Here is a 24,940-nt window from a genome sequence, read left to right as displayed (position 1 = left end):
CTTTAGCGACGCGATTTTATCACCGCTATTTTGACGAGCGCGGTTTTGTCGTGCCACGCCTTGGCAACATTAAGATGTGTGAACTTCAATTTCCAGAATTCTCCAGCCAACATGGCTGTTTGAGGAATTTTGAGGTTGTTAAAGTCCACATATCTTAAAGTTGCTAAGTGGAAAAACAAGTTTCTAGCATGTGTATGAAATACTGATAATTAGTTGAAATAATGAGATGTCATTCTTTTTAAATAGCACAAAAAAAATAGTAAAGCAATTAGGGCCAAAAAATTTGTATAAACTATTTTTCTGAGACCTTGGATTGGAGAGAGAGAGAGGTATGTGTGAGAGAGAGAGGGGAGGAGGGAGAGGGAGAAGAGAAGAGCTATTGGGTTTATTCTCTGAGCTTAGTTGCTTTCTTGCAGACATTTTGTTACTAAGCTAGGTTATCCGTGAATGGGAAAATGAAGTTGGTTATTTATAGTAGCTTCCCCTGCAAGGCTTGATGAAGATATGGCTTCCCCGTTCATGGTTCTTGATTAGGATATTATTTCTTCGCTGTTTATCTAATGCTGTTTCTTCTTCATTAGGGTGTATATTGCTAAGGAAGTTATGCTTTGTGTTGCTTATTTCTTTCCTTGACTTCTAGTTATATCTATATCTATATATCTATATATCTCTATCTCTATCTCTCTATCTATCTCTATCTCTATCTCTCTATCTCTATCTCTATCTCTATCTCTATCTATCTATCTATCTATCTATCTATCTATCTATCTATCTATCTATCTATATATATATATATATATATATATATATATATATATATATATAAAGTCACAACCCCTGGTATGCCCAAATATGGGAGGAAGATCACACTTCCATTCTCTGTCCTTCGGCTCGTCACAAGAGACCATCCAGACAGAAACCCAACATTTTTTACTGTTGCCTTTTTGTTACATTTGTTATATTTGTGCTGATAAATAAATAAAGGGAGACTAGTATAGATCTATTTCAAGCTATTTAGCTCTCATCAGTTAGCCATACCCTTGTTGGGAATCGAACCTGTGCTCTATTGCCTCTTAGGCAGATGTGTTAACCATTGAGCTACAGAGCTCGACTCCTTATCAGCCAGGCCAGGGTGAAAGGTATATATTTAAAGTCACAACCCCTGGTATGCCCAAATATGGGAGGAAGATCACACTTCCATTCTCTGTCCTTCGGCTCGTCACATATATATATATATATATATATATATATATATATATATATATATATATATATATATATATATATATATATATATATATATATATATATATATAATTTGTACTGATAAATAAATAAAGGGAGACTAGTATAGATCTATTTCAAGCTATTTAGCTCTCATCAGCTAGCCATAATCTTACTGGGAATCGAACCTGGGCTGTATTACCTATCAGGCAGTTATATTAGCCACTAAGCCACAGGATCTCTTCCTTTATCATCTAGGCCAGGGAAATAGGTATGTATTATGTCACAACCCCTGGTATGCCCAAATATGGGAGGAAGCATACTGCTTCCTTTCTCTGTCTATCGGCTCGTCACAAGAGACCATCATGACAGAAAGCCCTTATTTTTACTGTTGCCTTTGTTACATTTGTGTTGCATTTGTGCTGATAAATAAATAAAAGGAGACTTGTATAGATCTAACATACATATATATAGGTCTCTAGTTGTTCGGGTTATATATATCACATCACTAGCAGAAAGGCACTTTTTAATGAAGTTGTATGAATATCCGTTATGTTGGAAGATGCTGTGTAGGTGGCCTATTTTCTCTTTTCCTCCATACAACTTATTGCAACAATGAAAAGACTTCCGATTATTTTTTTAAAAAACCCTACTCTGAGACAGACAAAGAGCAAACTTATAACCTTTTGATATCACCATGGAACACACAGAAACCATCAAAATCCCTCCAAAGCATCTTAAGCAAACTCAGAGGCTCAGTAACCAAAGAAGAAGAACAAACAGGAGTAATCTACAACATACAATATAAGAACTGTAACAGCCAATATATAGGATAGACAAGTAGAAGATTGGCAGAACACATCCACACTGACAGAAGACGTAATGAAATTTCCTTAGTCTCTCAACTAACTTCAACCACAATTTCAATTGAATTAATATTTTAGTTCAAGCCAAATCCAAAAATGCTAGGGAGTTTTCTGGAAGCTTGGCATTCTGATTGATCAGCCATCAACAGACAGATAAATCCCATCTACACCACATTAAAAATATATAACTAAAACCATAAGCAAACTACACTCTCCCATGCACTGATGATAGTACATAGCCTAGTAACAAAATGTCTGCAGGAGCACAATCACTTTATGGGCTGCAGATGTATTGGGATGACAATTCCCTGAATTCTAGCAACATGACCTATGCAGTCCTTTATGCTATTGGGAGGGTTCCTTGGTTTGGAAAGTCAATGTAATGGTTTCCTTAAAAAGAAAAGTTGACAAATTAATTCATTTGCCAAATGGATTCTTACCAGCTGTCACATGCCTCTTTGGTTTTAGTGGGGAAGCACCTTTGACACTTCTCTCTGTGTTTTTAGAAGGAATTTCTCCCTCCAAATGCCATGTCCCCTTGGGCATTCTGCTTTCTTAACAGCCTTCCCTGGATCTCATTGGCAAACGGATGGCATTCCTTGGCTTAAACACTAGGCATTAAGTTTCATGATAGTTGTGGAAGCCTCTTTCTTATGGCAGGCTTCTTCAGTCAGCCAAACCAAGTTTTGGCAGGCAACAAGGTTAATGCATGCTAGTAGATGAGGCCAAAAATGTAACAGAGATTGGCAGCTATAAACACATAGGTTCCCTGTGGTTGCTTTGGAAAATAAAAATTACAGCATGGAGAGTAATGTTTGCAAGTAAATCAGCCTGTTTCCCTTTCCGACCATGAATTATTGGACAGATTTATTTTTGGATGGGTGGGCAAGGGACATATAAGAACATATTGCTTGGCTTTATCAAGGGGTCACATTTTTTAAGGCAGGCTTCCTCAGCACCGTGTCCCCCCAGGTATCTTAACTGTAACTCCAGACTTGTATTGCTTCAGAGGGAAATTGGCTAAAGACAGTCTGCCTTAAAGGGGGGAAGGATGAGAATGCATCTCAGCACTAGAATCGAGATGGATTTTTTTTTTATATCTACTTCATGATTCCCTCTGTGGCAGATAAATACTCTGAATGTTTGGTCTGGAAACGCTTTGGCTCTTAAGGATTGGTTCCCCTCGCACATATGTGCTACTAGTCATTCCGGACTTTAGGGGGCAGTGCTCGTCTCTGTTTCAAAGCCGAAGAGCCAGCGCTGTCCGAAATATCTCCATGGTTATGAGGCTGGCATGACTAAACACCGAAGGCACACAGAACACTGTTACCTTCCCACCAAAGATGGTTCTTATTTTTCTACTTGCATTTTTACATGCTTTCAAACTGCTAAGTTGGCAGAAGCTGGGAGAAATAACAGGAGCTCACTCTGCTACACGGCACTAGGGATTCGAAACACTGAACGGCCAACCTTTCTGATCGACAAACTCAGTGTCTTACCCATTGAGCCATTGCGTCCCTTTTAAGGGTATTACCAACCTGGAAGGAAGCGGAAGAGAGCATGTTGGTGTATAGAAAGTCACTGGTTCAGTCCTTTGGCTTGAAATACTAGTAAGTTGGTTTAACTAAGTAGGTGGCAGCTTCCTGAGTTGGGAAGGATTCAGTGGTTCCAGCTGATCAACCAGGCAGTTCCTAGATATCCTGTGATTTTTTTAAAGATGTTGTGAGACTTTTGAGTATCTGACAGCATGGAGGGCACAAGATTTCCTTCTTTTCTATGGTCAATAAAAGCTGTGTGGACAAGTTGGTGCTACTGCAACAAAAGTTTTGGCTATATAGGTAATCCTTGACTTACAACCACAATTAGGCCCAAAACGTATGTTATTAACTGAGACATTTATTAAGTGAATTTTGCCCCGTTTTACGACCTTTCTTGCCACAGTTGTTAAGCGAATCATTGCAGTTGCTAAGTTAGTAACACTGTTGTTAAGTGAATCTGGGTTCCTCAATGACTTTTGTTTGTCAGAAGGTCACAAAAGTTGAAAATACAATCCCAGGACACTGCAACCATCCTAATTACAGCCAAGCATCCAAAATTTGGTCATGTGACCATGGGAATGCTTCAATGATCGTAATTTACGTGTGAAAAATGGTCATTTGCAGTGCTGTTGTAACTTTGAACTGCCAGTAAATGAACTGTTATAAATTGAGGTCTGCCTGTACTTGTTACTTTTAGCAGCCAGAGTGCCAACTAGCCATTGCTCTTCTTGTGGGAGGGAGGGAGGGAGGGAGGGGGCTCAGCTGCCCATTCAGTCCTCCATCTGATTTCATTTTCTGTTTTCTTTTCCAATAGACAATGTTCTCTGACAACAGAGCCTAGACAGTCATTGTTAAGCTGCACACCAGTTGTGCTTGTTGTGCTTCCTTGAGGTCTTTTATTTTTAAGGTTTGCACTTCTGTGTGGTATAGGCTTCCCTCAGATTGCTCTCATCCTCTTTTTAATGCCCCTGTTCTTAGAAGGGATTTAAGATTATTTTACAAGATTCTTAATCCTAGTCATTCAAACTTTTCTGAGCTCAAAGAGGCAAAAATTATCACTGGGAATTGATCATTTACAGTACCAGGACAATTTTACTCATTTAATCCTTTAGCAAATCCTGAGCCATGTGCCCCGTGCCTATTTAGTCTGCATTTGGATTTAAATTAAAGCTCTTTGACTCGGAATTTCAGTCCTGACCGAGAGCATCAGGTGGAGAAAGGGATTTTTTTGGGGGGGGGGAGAGAAGATAAGCCCCCTAAGAAGGCTCAGTTACAAAGGCAGCAGCAATTGCAGAGAAGGCAGAAATGGGGACAAGGAAAAATGATCGCTGTTTTGAACAAAAATGTAGCCCCCCCCCCCCCAAAAGCCAGGGATGTATCTTTTTGTGGTTGCAGCTTTTAAAACCAATTTGTTGAATGACTGTAGAGAATACAGTACATTATTAATAGAATGACATTACCAGGGAAAGCAGAATATGACCCCTTCTGTCTTTTCATTGAGGCACTTATTTTAATCCATACCCCAAAAATGAATGAAGCCTATCGAAAACCATTATTTCTTTTCATTTAACACTGCTATCAAATTATTATATGTCACAATTTCCAGTTGATAACATTTATTAGTAAGTCAAAAAAAATGGGATCAGCTTATAAAAATAATTTATTTAGTCTATGGAGTGACATTTAGCCATTTGGAATAAGGTACTTTGCATTTATAGCTATTGTATATAAGCAGCAAAGAAACAAATATTCTAACATTATTCTTTCACTTGCTTATTTCAGGACCAAGAAGAAAATAAAGGGGCCACGAGCTGGCCTGAATTTTACATTGATCAGCTTAATTCCATGGCTGCTGTAAGTGGAATTATCTATTGTCATGTCTAAAAAGAAAAGATCTGAGAATTAAGAACACAGCTCTAACTTTTGTTTGCCACGATGTAAAAAAGATGTTGAGTCTCTAGAAAGAGTGCAGAGAAGAGCAATAAAGATGATTAGGGGGCTGGAGGCTAAAACATATAAAGAACAGTTGCTGGAACTGGGTATGTCTAGTTTGATGAAAAGAAGGACTGGGAGTGATATGATAGCAGTGATCCAATATCTCAAGGCCTGCCACAAAGAAGAGGGAGTCAAACTATTCTCCAAAGCACCTGAGGGAAGGACAAGAACCAATGGGTGGAAAATAATCAAGGAGAGAAGCAACTTAGAACTAAGGAGAAATTTCCTGACAGTTAGACAATTAATCAGTTGAACAACTTGCCTTAAGAACTTGTAAATGCTCGAACACTGGAAGTTTTTAAGAAGAGATTGGACAATCATTTGCCTGAAGTGTTGTAGGTTTTCCTGTCTAAGCAGGGGGTTGGACTAGAAACCTCCAACGTCCCTTCCAACTCTGTTATTCTCTTCTGTTCTGTTCAATTCTGTAGTAAAAGCATTTTTAAATCTTAATTTTAAAGAATCGATAAATATTATGCATTATTTTACAATATTTATTATTCATATTTTGGGGGGAAAGATCATGAACCATTTATGGCACTGAAGCATTGCTTACAGCTGCCTTTTGATCTTCAGCTGCCATAAATATGATTTCAAGGTTGCAGTAGCTATTCAGAAGGGCTAGAAATGAGTTCATTTTAAAAGTGTGTATTACTTGATTCTTCAAAAGCAAAAATGCCCATAGTATGCTTTTGTTGAACCACTAATGTGTGACTCATTAAGTTTGTCCATTAACTTGTATGTACGACTCTGCTTCAATGTTTTTGCTACATTTTGTGTAAAGTCACCCTTCGATCTCTTCACAGGTCTTCTGACATATATTGTGCTTTTGAGAAAATTAATCTACATATATAAGGCCTTTCCTGTACTGAGTGATGCAGGGAGACATTAGTTTTGGCTTGGGAAAATTACCATTAGAAGCCAAACGCTTTTAAACAAAAACAAAAAAAGATGAAGGTTTTGTTGAAAAGTTCAAGATTGGTTCACCTTCCAATTGTCAGAGCAGCAAAAGACCAGTTATGTTTGTCAATGGGAGGGGAAAGAGACTTATTAAAGACTGATTAAAGAGACTCTCATCAACTTTAAGGAAACTAATTTACTGACTGTTGAATGTTACCCAGTCATGCAATAGAAGTGAGCACTTAATAAAGCACCTGGAATTTGTATAGAGAACTGCAGAGGTCTTCTTTCTGAATGCAGTAGAATCTATTCAGCAGTTGTGAATTTCATATTGTGGTTATGTTGAGAATATGTGTGGGGGTATTTCTCCATGGTAAAGTCAAGCATTTTGGAGATAATTGGACATTTATGTTTCTCAGATATGAGTGATATTGAGTTGGGATAATTAATATATGCCTTGCAAGTATTCAGTGTGGCACTATTGCTCTCTAAAGTTGTCATTAAATAAAATCTTCCCCTGTTGAATTTTACCAATAAGTTGCTGGCATAAAAGAATGGCATCATTGGTTAAATAGGAGCTTTGTGGCTTGAGGAGTTAGGACGCTGGGTTGGAGGTTTGCAAGCTCACGTTTGAGACCCTGAGAGCTGACATGGGGTGGGATTGAGGTCCTGTCTTTCGCTCCAGCTCATGCCAGAGACATAAAAGGAGCCCCCAACCGGGCATCCCCAGGGCAATGGTGATGTCACTAGCTAATCCTTTCAACCCAGAAGCGCATGTGCAGCATTGGTTAAATACTTCTGTGGCACAGCTTCCTCTTTTAACATCTCAGTGACAGCCCAACTGCATCACCAACTCAAAAACAGTTTTAATGGAAATAAGAATAAAGTATGTATATGTTTTAAATTTTATTATCATCAAATGGTTGAAACATCTCTCTTGCTGGCATTTTAAAACTAAATCGAGTCTGCTACAGTACTGCATCAAGAAGAATAAGCTGGAAAACTAGGCTTGCTATGCATTTGAGCAAAACCAGACCCACACTCTTGAACAGGACAATGAATAAAGAAAGTCCATGACTCATCCCAGCATTTTGGGGGGGGATAAAAATTAGTTGCTCAGAAGAGAGCACCTACCATTAAAAGATCAAACTATAAAATTCTGATCAGAATTAAATCATATAGTTTATCCAAGAGGGGACTCTACTTATTGTGATTCAAAGCCCTGCAGAAGGGGCTTCTGATAGCCATTCTGAAGATCAGAAGAACCATTTTTAGTTTATCTTATTCTAGAGAAATAAAGAAAATAGGATATGAAAAGGAAAAACAGAAATAAAATATTAAAATGTTTCTACTAAACCTACGGTATTTGTAAAGAGATATTTCATGTCCTTTGTCAGATCTTGACTGCTTCTTCCTGCATAGTCCAGGGCCATAAACCTTTATGAGGAATATTCTGAAGAGGTCAATTTGGGGGGTCTGGATGCTGTACTGTGGTGGTAAATGGGTTCATTGTGACCAGTTTTCTATTGCATTGTTGCTGACTGACAAGCACTTTCAACACAAATTATTTGTGGAAAGTATAGTAGGTAAATAAACTATATTGAAGAGGTGGCTGCTACTAATTTTCTCAATTTGTGCAGAGAAAGTCATTGATCGCTTTGGAAAAAGAAGATGAAGAGGAACGAAACAAAACCATAGAGAGTTTGAAAACAGCACTAAGGACCAAACCTATGAGGCAAGTTGCTTTTTGGTTGCTCTTGCTGCTAGATTACTAAATTCTTTAACTTTTGCTCTTTAGTATAAAGATTCTTAAAGTAATCACATGCCCCATCTTCCAATAAAAATTCCCCCACCCTGAGATCTAGGGATGTTGCAATCAATCAAATTACAGAGCCATCGTTTCAGCATTATAGAAATCATACCGCTTGGCTAGTGCTAATGCTATCCTGCCAGTGATAGGAAAGTCTTGGATTTAGACAGTATTATTTTAAATAGGCCTTTTACAGCATTAAAAATTGTTTTACAGAATGGAGATTCAAATTCTACCCACGGACAAGTGGAGAAGGTTCATAGTAATTTTTTTCCATCAGATGGTGATGCTGCAATGTTTATTCTACCATCGAATAACCATCTTTCTTATAAATACCTTCTGCACCTCTTAGCAGTGATCAGGCTGTTTAGACATTGAATACTCAGTCTTAGAAAGTGTGAAATGTTCAGAAATTTTTCTGTCGCAAGCTAAAAACAGGGTCGAGTCAATCTTGAATCTGATTGCTTTCTTTTTCTAACAATGTCCCCAGAATATTGCAATAGCATTTACCAGTATATCAGTGGTGGGTTACAACCAGTATTCCCCAGTATGGGTGTACTGGTGCCTGCCGGGAGCATGAGGTGCCATTCCAGTACGGTGCCCTGAAGGACCCACCTGCGCTCCTTACCGGTATTTGAGGTTTTCAGGGCTTCTGTGCATGGAGCGAATGGCCCCTGTGCAATGCTCCACCGAGCAGCTGGAGCGTCACGGGCAGTAAGTATGCATGTTCGCGCTGCGTGTGTGTGCACGTGCACTGCGCACGTTCATGTGGTGGACGCCCAGCCCCATTGTACCGTATCGGTTGCAACGGGATCCGGAACCCACCATTGCAGTATATATCGCTTCACAGTGCTTTGCAGCTCTGTTTAAGCAGTTTACAGAGTCAGCCTATTGCCCCCAACAATCTGGGTCTTTATTTTACCAACCTCGGAAGGATAGAAGGCTGAGTCAACCTTGAGCCGGTAAGGATCGAACTCCTGGCAGTCAGCAGAATTAGCCTGCAATACTGCATTGTGCCACCACAGCTATCATATCTATTTATGGGTAATGAAATCTATTATCCTTACGCTGAGATATTATTTTAATCTGTTCTTTAGGACAGTGTTTTTCAACCACTGTGCCGCGGCACACTAGTGTGCCGTGACATAGTGTAAGGTGTGCCGTGGGAAAATTACTTTATATATAGTCAATATAGGCACAGTTAAATTTTTTTAACATTTTCTAATGGTGGTGTGCCTCGTGATTTTTTTCATGAAAAAAGTGTGCCTTTGCACAAAAAAGGTTGAAAAACACTGCTTTAGGAATCCTCTGAAGTTAAACTAAATTTAGACTTTAAAAAAATTGATCTTTCTCTTTTGTGTTCTTTCCTTCTTTCCTGATAGGTTTGTAACTCGATTCATTGATCTGGATGGCTTGTCATGCATTCTGAACTTCCTGAAGAGCATGGACTATGAGACTTCAGAATCTCGAATCCATACCTCTCTCATTGGGTGCATCAAAGCCCTGATGAACAACTCTCTTGGGAGAGCCCATGTCCTGGCCCACTCAGAGAGTATTAATGTAATTGCTCAGAGTCTGAGCACTGAAAACATTAAGACTAAGGTGGCGGTGCTGGAAATCATGGGCGCTGTGTGCCTGGTTCCTGGGGGTCACAAAAAGGTACTAGAGGCCATGGTGCACTACCAAAAATATGCCAGTGAACGGACTCGCTTTCAGGTATGGAGCATCCAATTATTCTTTAAATGGAATGGTATTTTAAAACAACTCTAATTTTCATTTAAAGTTTTTTCCTCTCCTTTCCACTATAACACTGATAAAAATATTCTAATTTTCAGACATTAATAAATGATTTGGATAGAAGTACGGGACGATACCGAGATGAAGTAAGCCTCAAGACCGCCATTATGTCTTTTATCAATGCTGTTCTAAGCCAAGGAGCTGGAGTGGTAAGTTCAGAAGCTAGAGATGGGTGCTTCGTAATATTGATTGGGATACTATCATGTTTGAACAAGGATTCTAGAAACAATAGCTAAAACATCTAAATGGGATATCTTGCATCATACTAGCAGCCATAACACTTACAGTAGGTTTACATAGGGCAGAGATAGGGTACAGGTATTCGTAGGATGGAAGAGCTCTCATTAATTAGTAAAGACTTTAGGTCACCTTAATTTACAAGAGAAAGGTAGAACGGTGAAAAGTGTGCAAAAGAATTGTCTTGTACATTCATATCTGAGAGGATAATCAGAATATTTTGGCAGAGACTTTTCCATCCCAGTTTCTTGAAAGGACAGAACAGAAACACAAGTTATCCTTTAATAAAAGGATGCTTCCCATGCATCTTTCTGTCCTACTTAAAACACAAATACTCCCTTCTCACCCTACCCCCAAATAGAAACATTCAAGATCATAATATCAGACAGAGCAATTTGTACATCTCCTAATGATGGATATTCTGGAAAAGTAGTTTTCCTTGTGAATCTGGAACTTCTTTATGTACATAATTTGATTCTTTTAGTGTCTGAAGAACTTAGTGACTGCAGCTATGTTGGATAACTCTCACTGATTTTTTTTAAACTATTGGTGATGTTGGAGACCAGTAGGAATTAATGTCTGTGATATCTAGAGAGGAGAATATTTGTGTTCCCCTAATATAAACCCACTACTTATTATTGTCACCCTCAGGCTGTCTAGGAAAGAAATATAAGGTATATCTCTGCTCCCCTGGCTTGCTTTGTTTTTGACAAGTCAGTGGAATCAATAAAAAAGCTGGTGAAAAGACCTAAGATGATGAACCCCGTTTTCTTGTCCCCCTGAATCCTGATGTCTACAATACTTTATCTGTCTTATCTTATTCCAGTGTTACTGTAACTCCGCAATTTCCAGAAAGTTTCCTAATCTACCTATTTTGTGACTGCCATTACAAAGTGTAGTTCATCTGCTGCATAGGTCCCCATTTTCTGTTTACTTCTTTGGTAAAACAAAGGCAGTGCTGAGGCTTAGTGGTTAAAACACGGCTTATCAGCTAGAAAGTCAAGAGTCCCAGTACAAGACCCAAACACTGTGTATCATGAGGAGACCTGTTACTCATCCCAGCTCCAGCTAACCTAGCAATTTGAAAGTATGCAAATGCGAGTAGATAAATAGGTACCACTTCAGCGGGAAGTATTTTCATACTGATCGAAGCCTCTCTCAGACAACGCAGGCTCCCTCGACTGAGAATCCGAGATGAGTACTGCCTCCTTAAGTCAGTCACAACTGAACAGGGAAACTTTTAAGCCTTTGATGGTAAAACAAAAGTACTATCATTATAACAGGAACAATTTTGAAAGATTGCCATCTTCTTTTCCTCTTTCCCAGGAAAGTCTGGACTTCAGACTCCACCTTAGATATGAATTCCTCATGCTTGGAATTCAGCCTGTAATTGATAAGTTAAGAGAACATGAAAATTCCACATTAGATAGGTAAGTATGTGGTTTATAATGTTATTTCATTCTTCTTACCATTCTGCCTGGATTTTGTGATAAAGGAAATCGATAGAACATTTCTACCCATCCTAATGTAAAGAAATTGTTCTAAAATTTTGAATTTTTCCAAGCTAGCTGGAATTCTATGACACTAAGCCAGGATTTAATGCACAGAAGCCTCTGAAGCTCCAGTAAATCGCACACCTGAGTGCTTCTCTCCCTTCTCTAACTGCTTCACAAGTAGAAAAATTCCTGCCAGCTTAATTTTATCTTTGTTCATCCCAGACTTATTGTGGTTTGTTAAGGAACTAGCAAAACTATGCAGGCTTGGTTATTGGTTTGTTTTCCAATTGGCTGGATTTTGTTTAAATCATGATGCCTAATTCATGCTAATAATAACCAAATATCAAGAAGATGAAATTGAATTTTTTTCTTGCGGCTTCATCAGAAGAGAATGAAGCATGCATGGTTACACAGGTTTTGCAAATAATGCTTAACTTAATGTTACATTCAAGTCTAGTGAAAATTAACATGAAAGCTTTAAGTGCTTGCAGAGAATATCAAGAACAACTAATTACAGTGAACAACTACATCTCAGTTCCATTTCAGAATTCATTGCTGCCTCAGCACTTAAAATGACCCATTCTCTAATCCATCATGTTAATATTCTCCTGTGCGCTGCTTGGAGAATCCAAGCATGGGTTTAATTTCTGTTTGTCTGCCTAGTGACTGAGTTATTTTAGAGTCTTTAGCCACGCCTCCTAGACTTGACTGCCTTCAGTTTCTCAACTCAGTCAAGCCCATCAGGTGTGACTTTGACTCTGCCTTTTATTTGAAGCTAGTGGTACCTCCTTCAGCTGTAACATCTTAGCTATCTTGTGCTTTCTTATCATTTTGAGTGCAAAATAGGTGTCACATTTTTTAAACAACCAAAATAAATTCTAAACACTCTTACTCAAAAGCTAAGAGGAAAAAAAATAAAGTTCTTGCCAGTTGTAGGTGGCTCCAACAGCTTGCATCATTGCCCATCTTTATAGTGCAATCCCAGAACACCCAAAAGTTTATCCACCCTTGATATAAATCCCAACCATGGAGCCAGCCACTATGCTTGGCACCCATAGAAAATATTCTTTTTTCCATCCATCCATATATATATATGTGTGTATGTGTGTGTGTGTGTGTGTGTGTGTGTGTATTTATTTATTTATTTATTTATTGTTTTTACATTTAAAACAGTGCAAAGTCGAAGTGACCATACAATCACATTATATACAAATAATCTCATCCAGTAACTGTTAGCCTACTTAATACATTATCTGTCCTTCTATCCAATCACATTATTTACAGTTTGTTCCAGTCTTGTCACCTTGTCTTACACCAATAATAGAATCTGTTCCAGACTTCAAAATATTCCGATTCCCCTTTATTTTTTAATTCAAGGGTGAGTCTATCTGCTTCCACACAAGCCAAATTTTTTCTAAGTATATCTAACTCTGGTGGTGTATTTTCTTTTTTTCTAATGCTGCACATAAGTTATACACGCCACAGCTAGTACATGTATAATTAGATAAAGCGCATCTTTCTTATATCCCTCTAGTATTATGCCTAGGAGAAAAATTTCTGCTTTGAACAAAATTTGATCTCCCACCATTTGTTCCAACCATGATTGTATCATTTTCCAGTATGTTTTTGCCTCATTGCATGTCCACCACATATGATAAAAAGTGCCTGGTTGGTTTTTTTTTTTGCACTTCCAACAATTTGGGGCCAAATTTTTAAACATTTTGGAGAGCCATCTGTAGAACATCTTATACAGATTTTCTTTATAAGCCATGACCATTGTTAGTTTCTGATTAAGTATCCAAAGTTTTTCCCATTTAGCCAAATCCACATTATAACCAAATTTTTTCGCCCAGGCGATCATAGTTTCTTTAACATGTTCTTCCTCAAGTTTATATTCCAGTAAAAATCTTTACAGCAGTTTGGTCAACCTGTCTTCTGTCTCTATCAGAAGTTTATCTAATATTGTATAATCTTTGGCAATACTTTCCTTTTCCATAGAAAATATTCTTATAGGGAGTTTATACTAAATTTTCCAGAGTCTCTCTGAAACATGAGTACAGGTAGTCCTTGAGTTATGACCACAATTGAGCCTCAAATTTCTGTTGCTAAGTGAGAAGTTCAATAAGTGAATTTTGTCCCATTTTACTACCTTTCTTGCCACAGTTCTTAAGTGAATCACCGCAGTGGTTCAGTTAGTGACAAAGTTGTTAACTGGATCTGGCTTCCCCATAGACTTTGCTCATCAGAAGGTCGCAAAAAAGGATTCCATGACCCTGGGTTACTGCAGCGGTCATAAATATGAACCAGTTGCCAAGCGTTTGAATTTGAATCACATGACCATGGGGATACTACAGTGGTAATAAGTCTAAAAAAATGGTTGTAAGTCACTTTTTTCAGTGCCGTACAACTGTCAACTAAACAAACTGTTGTAAAGTTGAACAGTGCCTGTACAGATCCTTTAGAACTAGGATGATAAACAAAGAATGATTATTGTATTGTGGAGAATAAGCTAAATAGATGGACTTCTGAAGGTGTCTGGTTCTTCTTACTTTCCTGTTTTTAAACTTGAGAAAGAATGGGTCCCTCTAATGTTGAGGAAGAATACATTTGCATTACAGCTGCAGTTAGTCGACTATTTATGACCTGGATTCAAAGTACTGATGGACGCTGCCCAATGATTTATAGTGTTGTTGTTGTTGTTGTTTTTGCTAGAAACCATTTATTTCCAGTTTCCAGCAACAGTAGACTCATGGCAAACAATGGATTTACTTACCAACCGCAGCGTTTGACAACCACCACATTCACTTAATGACTGCCATTAAAAAGGTTGTAAAACTGAGCATGGTCACATGGTGACTTGCTTAACAACTGGCAGAACTCACGACCGTAATTCTGGGTTTCATTATAATTGTAGGCCAAGGACTAACTGTATGAACTCTTCTGAATGAAAGGTTATTAAGTGTCCTGCCGCTTCTAAATGTAGTGGGATATTCTTGCCAAACCTATTAGCAAAATTGCTTTAGTAAGGCATTGCCTCCTCTCTTCCCTCCAGGCATTTAGACTTTTTTGAAATGCTCCGAAATGAAGATGAGTTGGAGTTTGCCAAAAGATTTGAACTGGTATGTATGTACTACTATTTTGCTACATTTGGAATGAGTAAGAAAAATATTCTGGCCAAGAAAGGATCGTTGTTAAGAACTGAATCATATCTCAGCCATTTTACAGTTATCCTTGAACACTTGCCCAAAATGATTAAGTTACATTTTAATTATAACTTTCAGGAGATTGCTTTTCTTCCTCCCCTATTCCATCTTTGCCCAACTTTCAAATAGATGATTCACCCTGATCCTTTCTTTTTCATAGCTGTGAGCTATTTTTCAATAAGCAGCAAGATTTTCAAAAAATTGAAATGCTTTAAGGTGTTACAATATGTTCTGCTCCTGTACATCAGAGATAATTACTTTTTGGATCAGACTGACCTCGGAGGTCTTAGATATGTGCAAAATCTTAAGGATTGTCAGGTTCCTCTTTATAAATTGACGTTTTGCCAATTTTATTCATTCACTTTTACGTTTCTTACTACACATTCACTATGTGTAAGAAAGTCCAACTTGACTCAAAGTTGATTGGAAGCAAAAAGAAATTAGAGATAACAACTTTCTCTGGAGGAATGATTGTGTATAAAAATACTAATCTTAACTTCAATTGTTTTGTCCCATCAAATAACCAAAGGTTCATATAGATACAAAAAGTGCAACCCAGATGTTTGAGCTCACAAGAAAGAGATTGACTCATACAGAAGCCTACCCGCATTTTATGTCTATACTTCACCATTGCCTCCAAATGCCTTGTGAGTACAAAAAGTAACTTTAGGATTCTATTGATATTCATAGTAGATATTTTGGCATTGAAGTATGTGGTTCGAAATGCAGGCTTCCTCTGAATGGTTAGAAATGCTATAACTTAAACATGTCCTGTTAAATTATTATAGTACATTATTATAGAAATAATAATTGTATTATTGTTCAGAAGCAATGAGATTTGCAGTCTATGCGTCTTAGTAATTTTGAAATACATATGGGTGGATGGACGGATAGAGAAATGGAGAGAGAGAAAAAGATAAATAGATTGAAAGAGAGAGAGAACATGTTAAAGAGTGATAGATTGATTGGCATGGGGGCAATTGCTGATGTAAACTAGGAATTAAATCTTTAAGGGTAACTTTAGTTCAAACCAAATAGAACTTTCCAATCTTCATTATATTGCTGGAGAAGACTTGAGAAGGACAGATTGTATTTACATAGTTTAAAAAAAGAAAATACCACCAAAAGGTTAAAAATGGAGGAAAAGATCTGTAAGTGCAAAGGAATCTGCTGTGTGAAAAATTTTCTATAACATCCAGTTCTTCATGATTAGCTTGCATTGTCATAAAATCCTATGAAATTGGAAGAGGTCACTTAAATTAGTCCATTTCTCTACTTAGTGCAAGGCTCCCATACATAGCCATCATACTTCTTTTTTTTAAAAAAAAAAGTTCATGCAATTGCTGATTAAATGTTGTACGCTAATATAGTATCTACATGGATACTTTCCTCTTTGTGCCATGCATCTTCAAAGTGTCCATTACATCTACTCAGCTGTGCTCATAAATGTCCTGACAAAACACTGCTTTCAAGAAAATCATATCATCCAGCTTAGAAATGCTTATTGCACGATTTACCCTACATTTGTTGGTTACTCAACTACACAGATGTACACAAGCATTTCCCCACTCTGGAAATGCATTCTGAAGGATAAGATTTTGACCTTCTGTCAAAAGCACTTGCTTAATGGCTGCACCCTAACATGTTTCACATAGTTGATTCGATATAACTTTCAAAGATTTGCTGCATATCAAATACGGAGAAGTATCTGTTGCAACTGTCAACTTTCTGCTTTCCCACAATGATTTCTTCCCTTTGAAAATGCCTGTATAATTCTATTTTTGCCAGGCATATCTGAGTACAGTAATCTCTTGGAATGCATTGCTATCTTCTAGCATTGAGCTTTGTTCTTCTCTTTCTTTCAGGAATTATTTGAATAATTTTGAACTGCACTATTAATATGTGGGAAATATATTTGTTTACAGTTGTTCCAGTTTCTTTACTAACAATAATAATTTGCCATTATATTCAAAAAATGCAAGAGTAGCTACAGTGTATACTTTGTTTTATAAAAGATTATCAGGGCATTTTCCAATTTCAGAACAACAAATGTGTATGATTTCCATCATATTCGTCAACACTGTTTTGCAATGCTTACAATCAAATTTGCCTCTTGTAAAAGCATACAAAAGTGACATTATACAAATTATATCCTTTATTTATGCAATATCCTGAACACTCTCCAATATTTATATTGATATAAATTAAGAAATGACTCATAGGTTACAAAGGGGTGAATGTTTTTAATTCACTTTTGCATGCTTTTATTCATAATTTCACAGGTGCATTATTCATCCATTTCTTGGTGGAGCGGGACTTGCAGGTTATGAGTTAGATTGCATAATATATTATTTTCTCTCAAAAATACTCCACATAGTTTTATAAATACACTTTGATACTGGGACACAGTATTCAAGACATTTAAAATAAGATATTCATGTTCCTGGGTATACAGTCATCATAGAAGAGCATGTCACACTTCCCAAATTTTTCTTCAACAATTAATTTCGGAGGCTTCTTTATTTATAACAGAAATCACATCATTTGCAACTGGCTATTTCTGTCAACAGAGTGTTTGGTCACTCTGGGGTGGGGGATGATATCAATTCAGTGTTACAGAAGCAACTGTTACAGAAGCAAAGTGACTATTTCATTTACTCCTGTTTTGGTATGCATTACATAAAATAACCTGTTTATTAGGAAGAAAGAGCATCTCTTACATGTGGTTCTGATATATAAATGATCTAGGTTTGGAAAAGCAGTTGTTCACTGACACTCCTCCACCGCAACTTATAGCAACTATTTCACCACTAAAGCACAATTTCCTGTAAAAAGCATCTGCGAATGGAGATTGTTTAAATTGACATATGCTTCCTTTTCCCACTCTTCACATTCATTCACAGTTTTTGTCTCCCTTTTAGATAAGAGAAACGGCAACACTGTCCAGTACTGGTTACTGCTGGATCGTATTATACAACAAATAGTTATTCAAAATGATAAAGGGCAGGACCCTGACTCAACACCCCTGGAGAACTTTAATATCAAAAATGTTGTCCGAATGTAAGGGCCTTCCTTTATTTCTGCAGTAAATGGGGTTTTTTAAAAAAAAAATCTTGCATGTCTTCTCTCTTTCATATGAGTGGGCTGCTTGTTTGTTTTGATTTTTGAATTAGTTCTTCCAAATCTGCTCAATTTGGAAATAGTGACAGAACTTCTTATTATCTGGAATGCAAAAAAGGATTTCTGTTTTACCAAGTTATCGATATTGCCAATAACCTCACCCCAAAACAAATATTTTGATATATTCCATAGCATTGTGGTACTCTGAGCAAAGGCTAGAGAATATTCTACGTCATAAATTGCATGTAAAGGAACCTCTTTGAAAAAACTCAATATTTTATAAGCATTCATTAATGTTATTCAAAGTAGCAATATGTAATGACTTGCTACTGTAAACTGTTTCGTGGTAAGAAAACTGAATAAATTTAAATACTAATTGAATCAGAACAGATGCAATTTTCTAGGTTTTCCATAGAATTCATCTTGGTGTCTTGGACTTGCTAATCATGTGTTACTTATATTTATTAGAAATTAATTTCTTTTTCCCCCTAGGTTGGTGAATGAAAATGAAGTGAAACAATGGAAAGAACAAGCAGAAAAAATGAGAAAAGGTAAATGATAATAGAGAGCCCCACTTTAAGAGGACTTTAGCTTGCTAGGACTGAGAAGGCCACACTTGGAATACTGCATTCAGTTTTGGTTGCCACGATGTAAAAAAGATGTGGAGACTCTAGAAAGAGTGCAGAGAAGAGCAACAAAGATGATTAGGGGACTGGAGGCTAAAACATATGAGGAACGGTTGCAGGAACTGGTATGTCTAATCTCATGAAAAGAAGGACTAGGGGAGACATGATAGCAGTGTTCCAATATCTCAGGGGTTGCCACAAAGAAGAGGGAACTATTCTCCAAGGCACCTGAGGGTAGAACAAGAAGCAATGGGTGGAAATTAATTAAGGAGAGAAGCAACTTAGAACTGGGGAGAAATTTCCTGACAGAACCAGTGGAAGTTGTGAATCCCCCAACACAGGAAGTCTTTAAGAAGATGTTCTGAAATGGTATAGGGTTTCCTGCCTAGGCAGGGGGTTGGACTAGAAGACCTCCAAGGTCCCTTCCAACTCTGCTATTGTATTTTAGTAAGAAAATTTTACTGGAGGTTTTGTAGTTTCAGTGGCAATTGATGACAGCAATATGAGTTCACTCAGGTTAAAGCAGTGTTTCTCAACCTTGGCAACTTGAAGATGTCTGGACTTCAACTCCCAGAATTCCCCAGCCAGCTTTTGCCAGCTTTTGCTGGCTGGGGAATTCTGGGAGTTGAAGTCCGGACATCTTCAAGTTGCCAACGTTGAGAAACACTGGGTTAAAGCAATGTCTGGAATGCCATGGTTGTAAAGGGAAGTGACATCATAGAAGTGAAAAGGTTATAGCCTGAAATCAGTTTAGAAGTGTGGGCCAAGAATACAGAGGTTAGCTGATTAACTTTAAACACTATAAGAAAATGGTACAAAATCTAAACTTGCAGGAAAAAAGGGGGGGATAAAGGATTTTCCAGACTTTATTAATTTATAAATTTTAAACAGATAATTTGTTATATAATTATCAACTTACATTTTCTTTCAAAGAAACATATTTTATGTGAGTAGGAGTGGAAATGGAAGTAATCAATCTGGTTTAGTTTTTTTAATAAACAGGACTACATTTTAGGAACAATAGTATAGTATTTCACTATAGACTTGTGTTTGTGTTTTCCTGTGAACGGTTCTTTTCCGTGGAGGACAGTAAAATCTGCATGTCTAATAGAAGAAAGGAAATAGAGTGAAGGTTCAAATTATCAGGACTATCTTAGATTTTAGAAGCAGTGAACAAAATAGCCCTTCAAAATAGTGAGCAAGTGCAGTGCAGCCAAAGGGGTCTGGCTGATTTACATAAATTAATGTTATATACATCAACTTATGTAATTTGCATCCATTTTTATAATTATAAAAATAACATACATTTGGTCAGTTTGGACTAATTGATAATTAGATATAAATCTAATTATTGCTGATTTGCTTCACTTAATTTTTATTTGTAATTGAACAGCTACCTCCTGAGGCAACCCATTCCACTGCAGAATAACTTTTGGTATTAGGACAGTTTTTCCCAATATACATGTAAAATTTACTTGAAACCTAATTTAAATTCATTTATTTGTAAATTAAATCCACTGATTATTATCCTACTATATGTCCTTGAACCATTCTGTCAAGTTTTTTTTTTACCTGACAACCTTGTATGACTGAAGTGGTAGATATATAACTAAATAAATAAGACAATTATCCTCTACCTTTCGGCAGCCCTCTTTTGTCCAGGCTAAAGATATGCAGTGTTTTCAGCTATCTATGTGTTTAATGGGATAGAAAGGAAATGGACAATAAGTACTTTTTTCAGAATCTTTTAAGAACAAGGAATATTGGATAAGACTATGTTATTACCTAGAACAGTATGGTTCTCTTGAATTTTTATCTCTTCCTCCCAAAGGATTTTCCAGTCCCTTGCTACTTGATTTTTTTTAATATGAAAAGTCTGGATTAAGCATGAGCAATTGCCTTCCAATAGAATTATTTTCAGCCTTTCTCCAAGTTTTTAATAAAAATAAATCCACTGGAAGCATCTTAAGGGGACTATTCTGTTTTGTGTAGTTGGTTTGTTAATGCTCTCCCTATCCAAATTTGGATAATTTACTAAATAAGCTTTATTGAACTTAGGTGATGGGGACAGGGACATTTTTCAGTATGGTTGTTTACTCTTGGTTTATTATTCCTTCAGTTGCCATGATTCGCAATGCAGGGGGAACGTCGTCCGTTTTCTTGTTCATGGCATGCCAAGCAAACGTTCAAAAGCATTAATTGTAAATGTTTAAATCTTTCCCTCCCTTTTTAAAAGAACACCATGAGCTACAGCAGAAGTTGGAAAAGAAAGAGCGAGAGTGTGATGTCAAGACTCAAGAGAAAGAGGAGATGATGCAGACCTTAAACAAGATGAAGGAAAAGCTTGAAAAAGAACTCTCGGAGCATAAACAAGTGAAACAGCAAGTGGCAGACCTCACGGCACAGATCCATGAGCTTAGTAGGGTGAGGTCAAGCCCCAGACTCTCTTTTGCAGTTGGAGGGAAATATGCCATTTGTTTACATTACAACTCAGGGGTGGGATTCAGTCGGTTCACATCGGTTTGGACAAACCGGATGTTAATTTTACATCCGGTTCACCAAACTGGTTGTTGCAAGGACTGGCTGATCCCGCCCACCCCACCCTGCCCCTCCCAGGAGTCTCCACATGGCCTGTTCATCATGCCAGGTAAGTGTAGGGCCCGTGTGGAGACTCTGGAAGGGGGGGAAACAGGCCTACCGGAAGTACCAGAAGTCCGAAAGTGAACCTGTTTCCGCTCTCAGGAGGGCCTTCAGAGCCCAGAGGAAGTCATTTTCGCCTCCAGAGGAAGGCTCGAGGAAAGTCTCCAGAGCCTGGGGAGGGCAAAAACACCCCCCCCCCACTCCAGTCATGGTGCAGGAGTCTGAGTAGGCCATGCCCACCATGGCCATGGCCACCCAGCAACTGGGCAGAGAACCAGTTGCTATCATTTTTCAATCCTACCTCTGTAACTATGTGTCTGTTAGAAGTAATGCTGTCAGTCAAAAGGCTTGGGCAAATTAGAAAGAGGATTACTGGAAAGATTATTGAAACTGCCATATATTTTAGGGGTAAAAGCCAAGAGTTCTTCATCCGCTCAGAGAGACAGGTTTTCCCATGGTGCATAAGAGCTTTTGTAACCAGAGTAGGCAAACAGTTTTACTGTCGAGAGCTGAATTCCTGCAGGAATAATCTCCTATTTGGCAGAGAAGAAGTTCTACCAGCTAAGCTTCTTCTCGGCACGGTCTCTCAAATCTGATCTCGTCTTTCCACATTATGAATCCCAGACCTGCTTCATAAATGAAATGCATGAACCAGTTAAGGAGATTCAGCAGCCCTCTGGAAATGTGAACCGTTAATACAGAATAACATCCTCTGCAATATTTTTACTTACTTATTTATTTTCCCTCCACTTAATCTCCAAACAGCCTTCTCACTGCACACCTTATAGAGCATTTTCTGCAAAAAAAAAGAGAAGGCCATGACAGGAGGAGGGGCAAGAGAGACAGCTCCTTTCTGATTGGCCAAAACGGGGGCTTCAAACATTGTCAGGCCTCAGAATCCATTAGTTTTTTTACAAAAATTCCCAGAACCTTTAAATCAAGAGGCAGAGCTTTTGCAAACCATTGGCATGCTCTGTCTTTTCTGCTGGATGTAGGAAAAATTGCTATGACACCCCTGGCTAGTATTCAAATAAAATCCCTTCCCCTCTTTTAATTTTTTCGTGGAACCCATCAGGTTCTTGCAGAGCCCCAGGAGTTCATGGAACACAAACCCTGACTTGGAACATCCCTTTTTGCTTTCCTTTTACTTTTCCTGTTGCTGAAATGTACTGCAAGCCAAGTACAGATTGTAGAGACTGTAATATTTCCATATTATTATTTGTTTGCAATTGTATAGATAGCTGCATTATATCGCGTAAACAATATTATCATCATGGGTATCCTAAACGCCATCTCACTTGGCTTAATCTTTGAGTTTGCCTGCAATTCCTAGAGTAATTATGTTTTATCCTTTCTATTTCAGAGAGCAATATGTGCTCCAGTCCCTGGAGGACCCCCTCTGCCACCCGGTGCCCCCGGGGGGCCATTACCTACAGGGTCTCTAGGAGCTCTCCTGCCAGTTCCTCCTCCACCCCCTCCTCCTGGGGCAATGCTGCCACCTCCTCCTCCACCCCCTCCTCCTGGGGGTCCACCTCCTCCTCCAGGGCCCCCACCAATTGGAGGCCTGACTCCAGCTCCAGGAGCTCCTTTGGGATCAGCACTCAAGAGGAAAAACATCCCTCAACCCACACATGCCCTCAAATCCTTCAACTGGTCCAAATTGCCTGAGGTAAGGAATCTGTTTCCCTCTCCTCCTAAGGATCGATGAATAGAATTACTTGTAGAGCAGGGATACACAGTCTTCAGGCCAGGAACCCCACTCACCTTCAAATGGCCCACACTGCAACATAGAATATGACCGGGGGGGGGGGGGAGATTTAAATATGAGTAGGCAGGACAAAAAAATTCAGAAGAAATAAACACTGATGTTACTACTTTTAATATCTCAAAGGTGTTTTTCCAAAAAGGTAACTGGACTTCCTTTCTTAGTTTTTTTCTTAAGAGCTTTTTCTTGGATGAGAACGAAAACTTTTTCAAGGGGGAAAAAAAAAACCAAGAAAGTCCAGTTGCCTTCTGGAAAAGCACCTTTGGGACAACCATGACCTGGATGATTGAGAATCTCCACATACAAACACTTTAAGTTATAGTTATTGCTGTTCCCTCACACCAAAATTGATTCCCATGTTTTAAAAAAAAAATTAAAGTGCAAGTGAAAAAAATGGTTGGAGCTGGACTTCTATTATCTTGACCTTGGATTTCCATTATCAATTATTAATTGTCATTATCAATTCCCATCTGACTATACTTGGAGTAAACATGAAAAAGCATGGCCTTTATTTTGTCATTGTTGTTTGGTTGCTAAGTCATGACTGATCCTTTGCAGCCCCATGGACCATAGCACGCCCTATCATCCACTTTAATTGCCTTTATATCGTATACATTGTTCCAGTGACTTTTCCTATTCAAAACTTAATGCTAGATGAAGGGGTCCTTCTTCAACTGATCCAACTAAGCTGCTTTTGTGTCCTTAATTATCCTGGAAGTGCGGCATTTTTCTACAATTTAGAATGATTTCATTTGCCTGGCATGTACTTCAAAGTGATTTCACATTTATTTTTAATAAGTACAAGAAATTTGTATATGGGCCCTATTTATAGCATATGGTTTCATTTGAATGTAGTGAAACGTAGTGCCGTATGTTGAAAAAGTCACAGTGATGATTCTTCCATCTTCTTCCTACCATCCTAGAACAAGTTGGAAGGTACTGTGTGGACTAGCATTGATGATGCCAAGGTATTTAAGGTGCTAGACCTTGAAGACCTTGAAAGAACATTCTCCGCTTACCAAAGGCAACAGGTAATGTGTGTGTTTCCAAGATCTACAGGTAACCCAACACCCTGTCTATTAGACAGTAATTGGAATGCATTTTTTTTTTATTAATGCTTTTTTTATAAGTAACATGATTGAATGCATCTCAGCATGTTTCTACGTTGGTGGTTTTCATTGGTGGTTCATAATCTGATGATGTAGGTGTTGCCAATTGTATGTGACAGTTGGCCCTAACCTTAATATTCAAGCATGCTTGAGTAATGTTGACAAAATTGCTGGGAATGGCTAAAAACTAACACTGATGTGCACGTGAATTTTTTCCCCCATTATTAGAAGTTTTTGTTCTTCAGGGATAATTTTATTTTTCCAATTAAGAAATCACTGTTTTTCAGCCACTTCTAATTTAGTGACTTTAAAACCATGTTGATAATATATATGAAATAGAAGAGAGTAATAACGATATTGTCCTTCAAAAAAAAGGTGATAGTTCATTTTTGTAGTTTGATTTTTTCAACGTGGTGGCTGAGCAAATTACATTTTAATGAAAGTATGACTGATTCCAACCACCCTGCTTCATCCAATGTCCCAGTTTTGCTTTTCTAATCCAATCCTCTTCCTTGCCTTCCACATTTTATTTTCTTTGGCAGGTTTCCAAGTCTCTTCATATATTCAGACATAGAAACCACAACTTTAAATTTCAGACAGACAGACAGATGATAGAT

General features: G+C 37.9%; 1 protein-coding gene across 2 annotated transcripts in view; it reads left to right on the top strand.

Moving 5' to 3' along the window:
• DAAM1 (dishevelled associated activator of morphogenesis 1) overlaps window positions 1-24,940 on the top strand; it is a 159,610-nt gene that overhangs the window by 95,991 nt on the left and 38,679 nt on the right. For both annotated transcript variants that reach the window (XM_032235975.1, XM_032235982.1), the window contains exons 4-15: window positions 5,411-5,482; window positions 8,161-8,255; window positions 9,713-10,046; window positions 10,166-10,276; window positions 11,691-11,794; window positions 14,913-14,979; window positions 15,593-15,710; window positions 17,985-18,123; window positions 18,676-18,734; window positions 21,046-21,233; window positions 22,813-23,118; window positions 24,138-24,245. In XM_032235975.1, the coding sequence (XP_032091866.1) occupies window positions 5,411-5,482; window positions 8,161-8,255; window positions 9,713-10,046; window positions 10,166-10,276; window positions 11,691-11,794; window positions 14,913-14,979; window positions 15,593-15,710; window positions 17,985-18,123; window positions 18,676-18,734; window positions 21,046-21,233; window positions 22,813-23,118; window positions 24,138-24,245 (1,701 nt within the window). The remainder of the gene's footprint in view (window positions 1-5,410; window positions 5,483-8,160; window positions 8,256-9,712; window positions 10,047-10,165; window positions 10,277-11,690; window positions 11,795-14,912; window positions 14,980-15,592; window positions 15,711-17,984; window positions 18,124-18,675; window positions 18,735-21,045; window positions 21,234-22,812; window positions 23,119-24,137; window positions 24,246-24,940) is intronic.

This window comes from Thamnophis elegans, chromosome 1 (genome assembly GCF_009769535.1).
Source record: "Thamnophis elegans isolate rThaEle1 chromosome 1, rThaEle1.pri, whole genome shotgun sequence".
NCBI classification, from domain to species: Eukaryota; Metazoa; Chordata; class Lepidosauria; order Squamata; family Colubridae; genus Thamnophis; species Thamnophis elegans.
The sequence above is the reverse complement of the archived record's forward strand: the minus strand, read 5'-3'. Positions and strand labels throughout refer to the sequence as shown.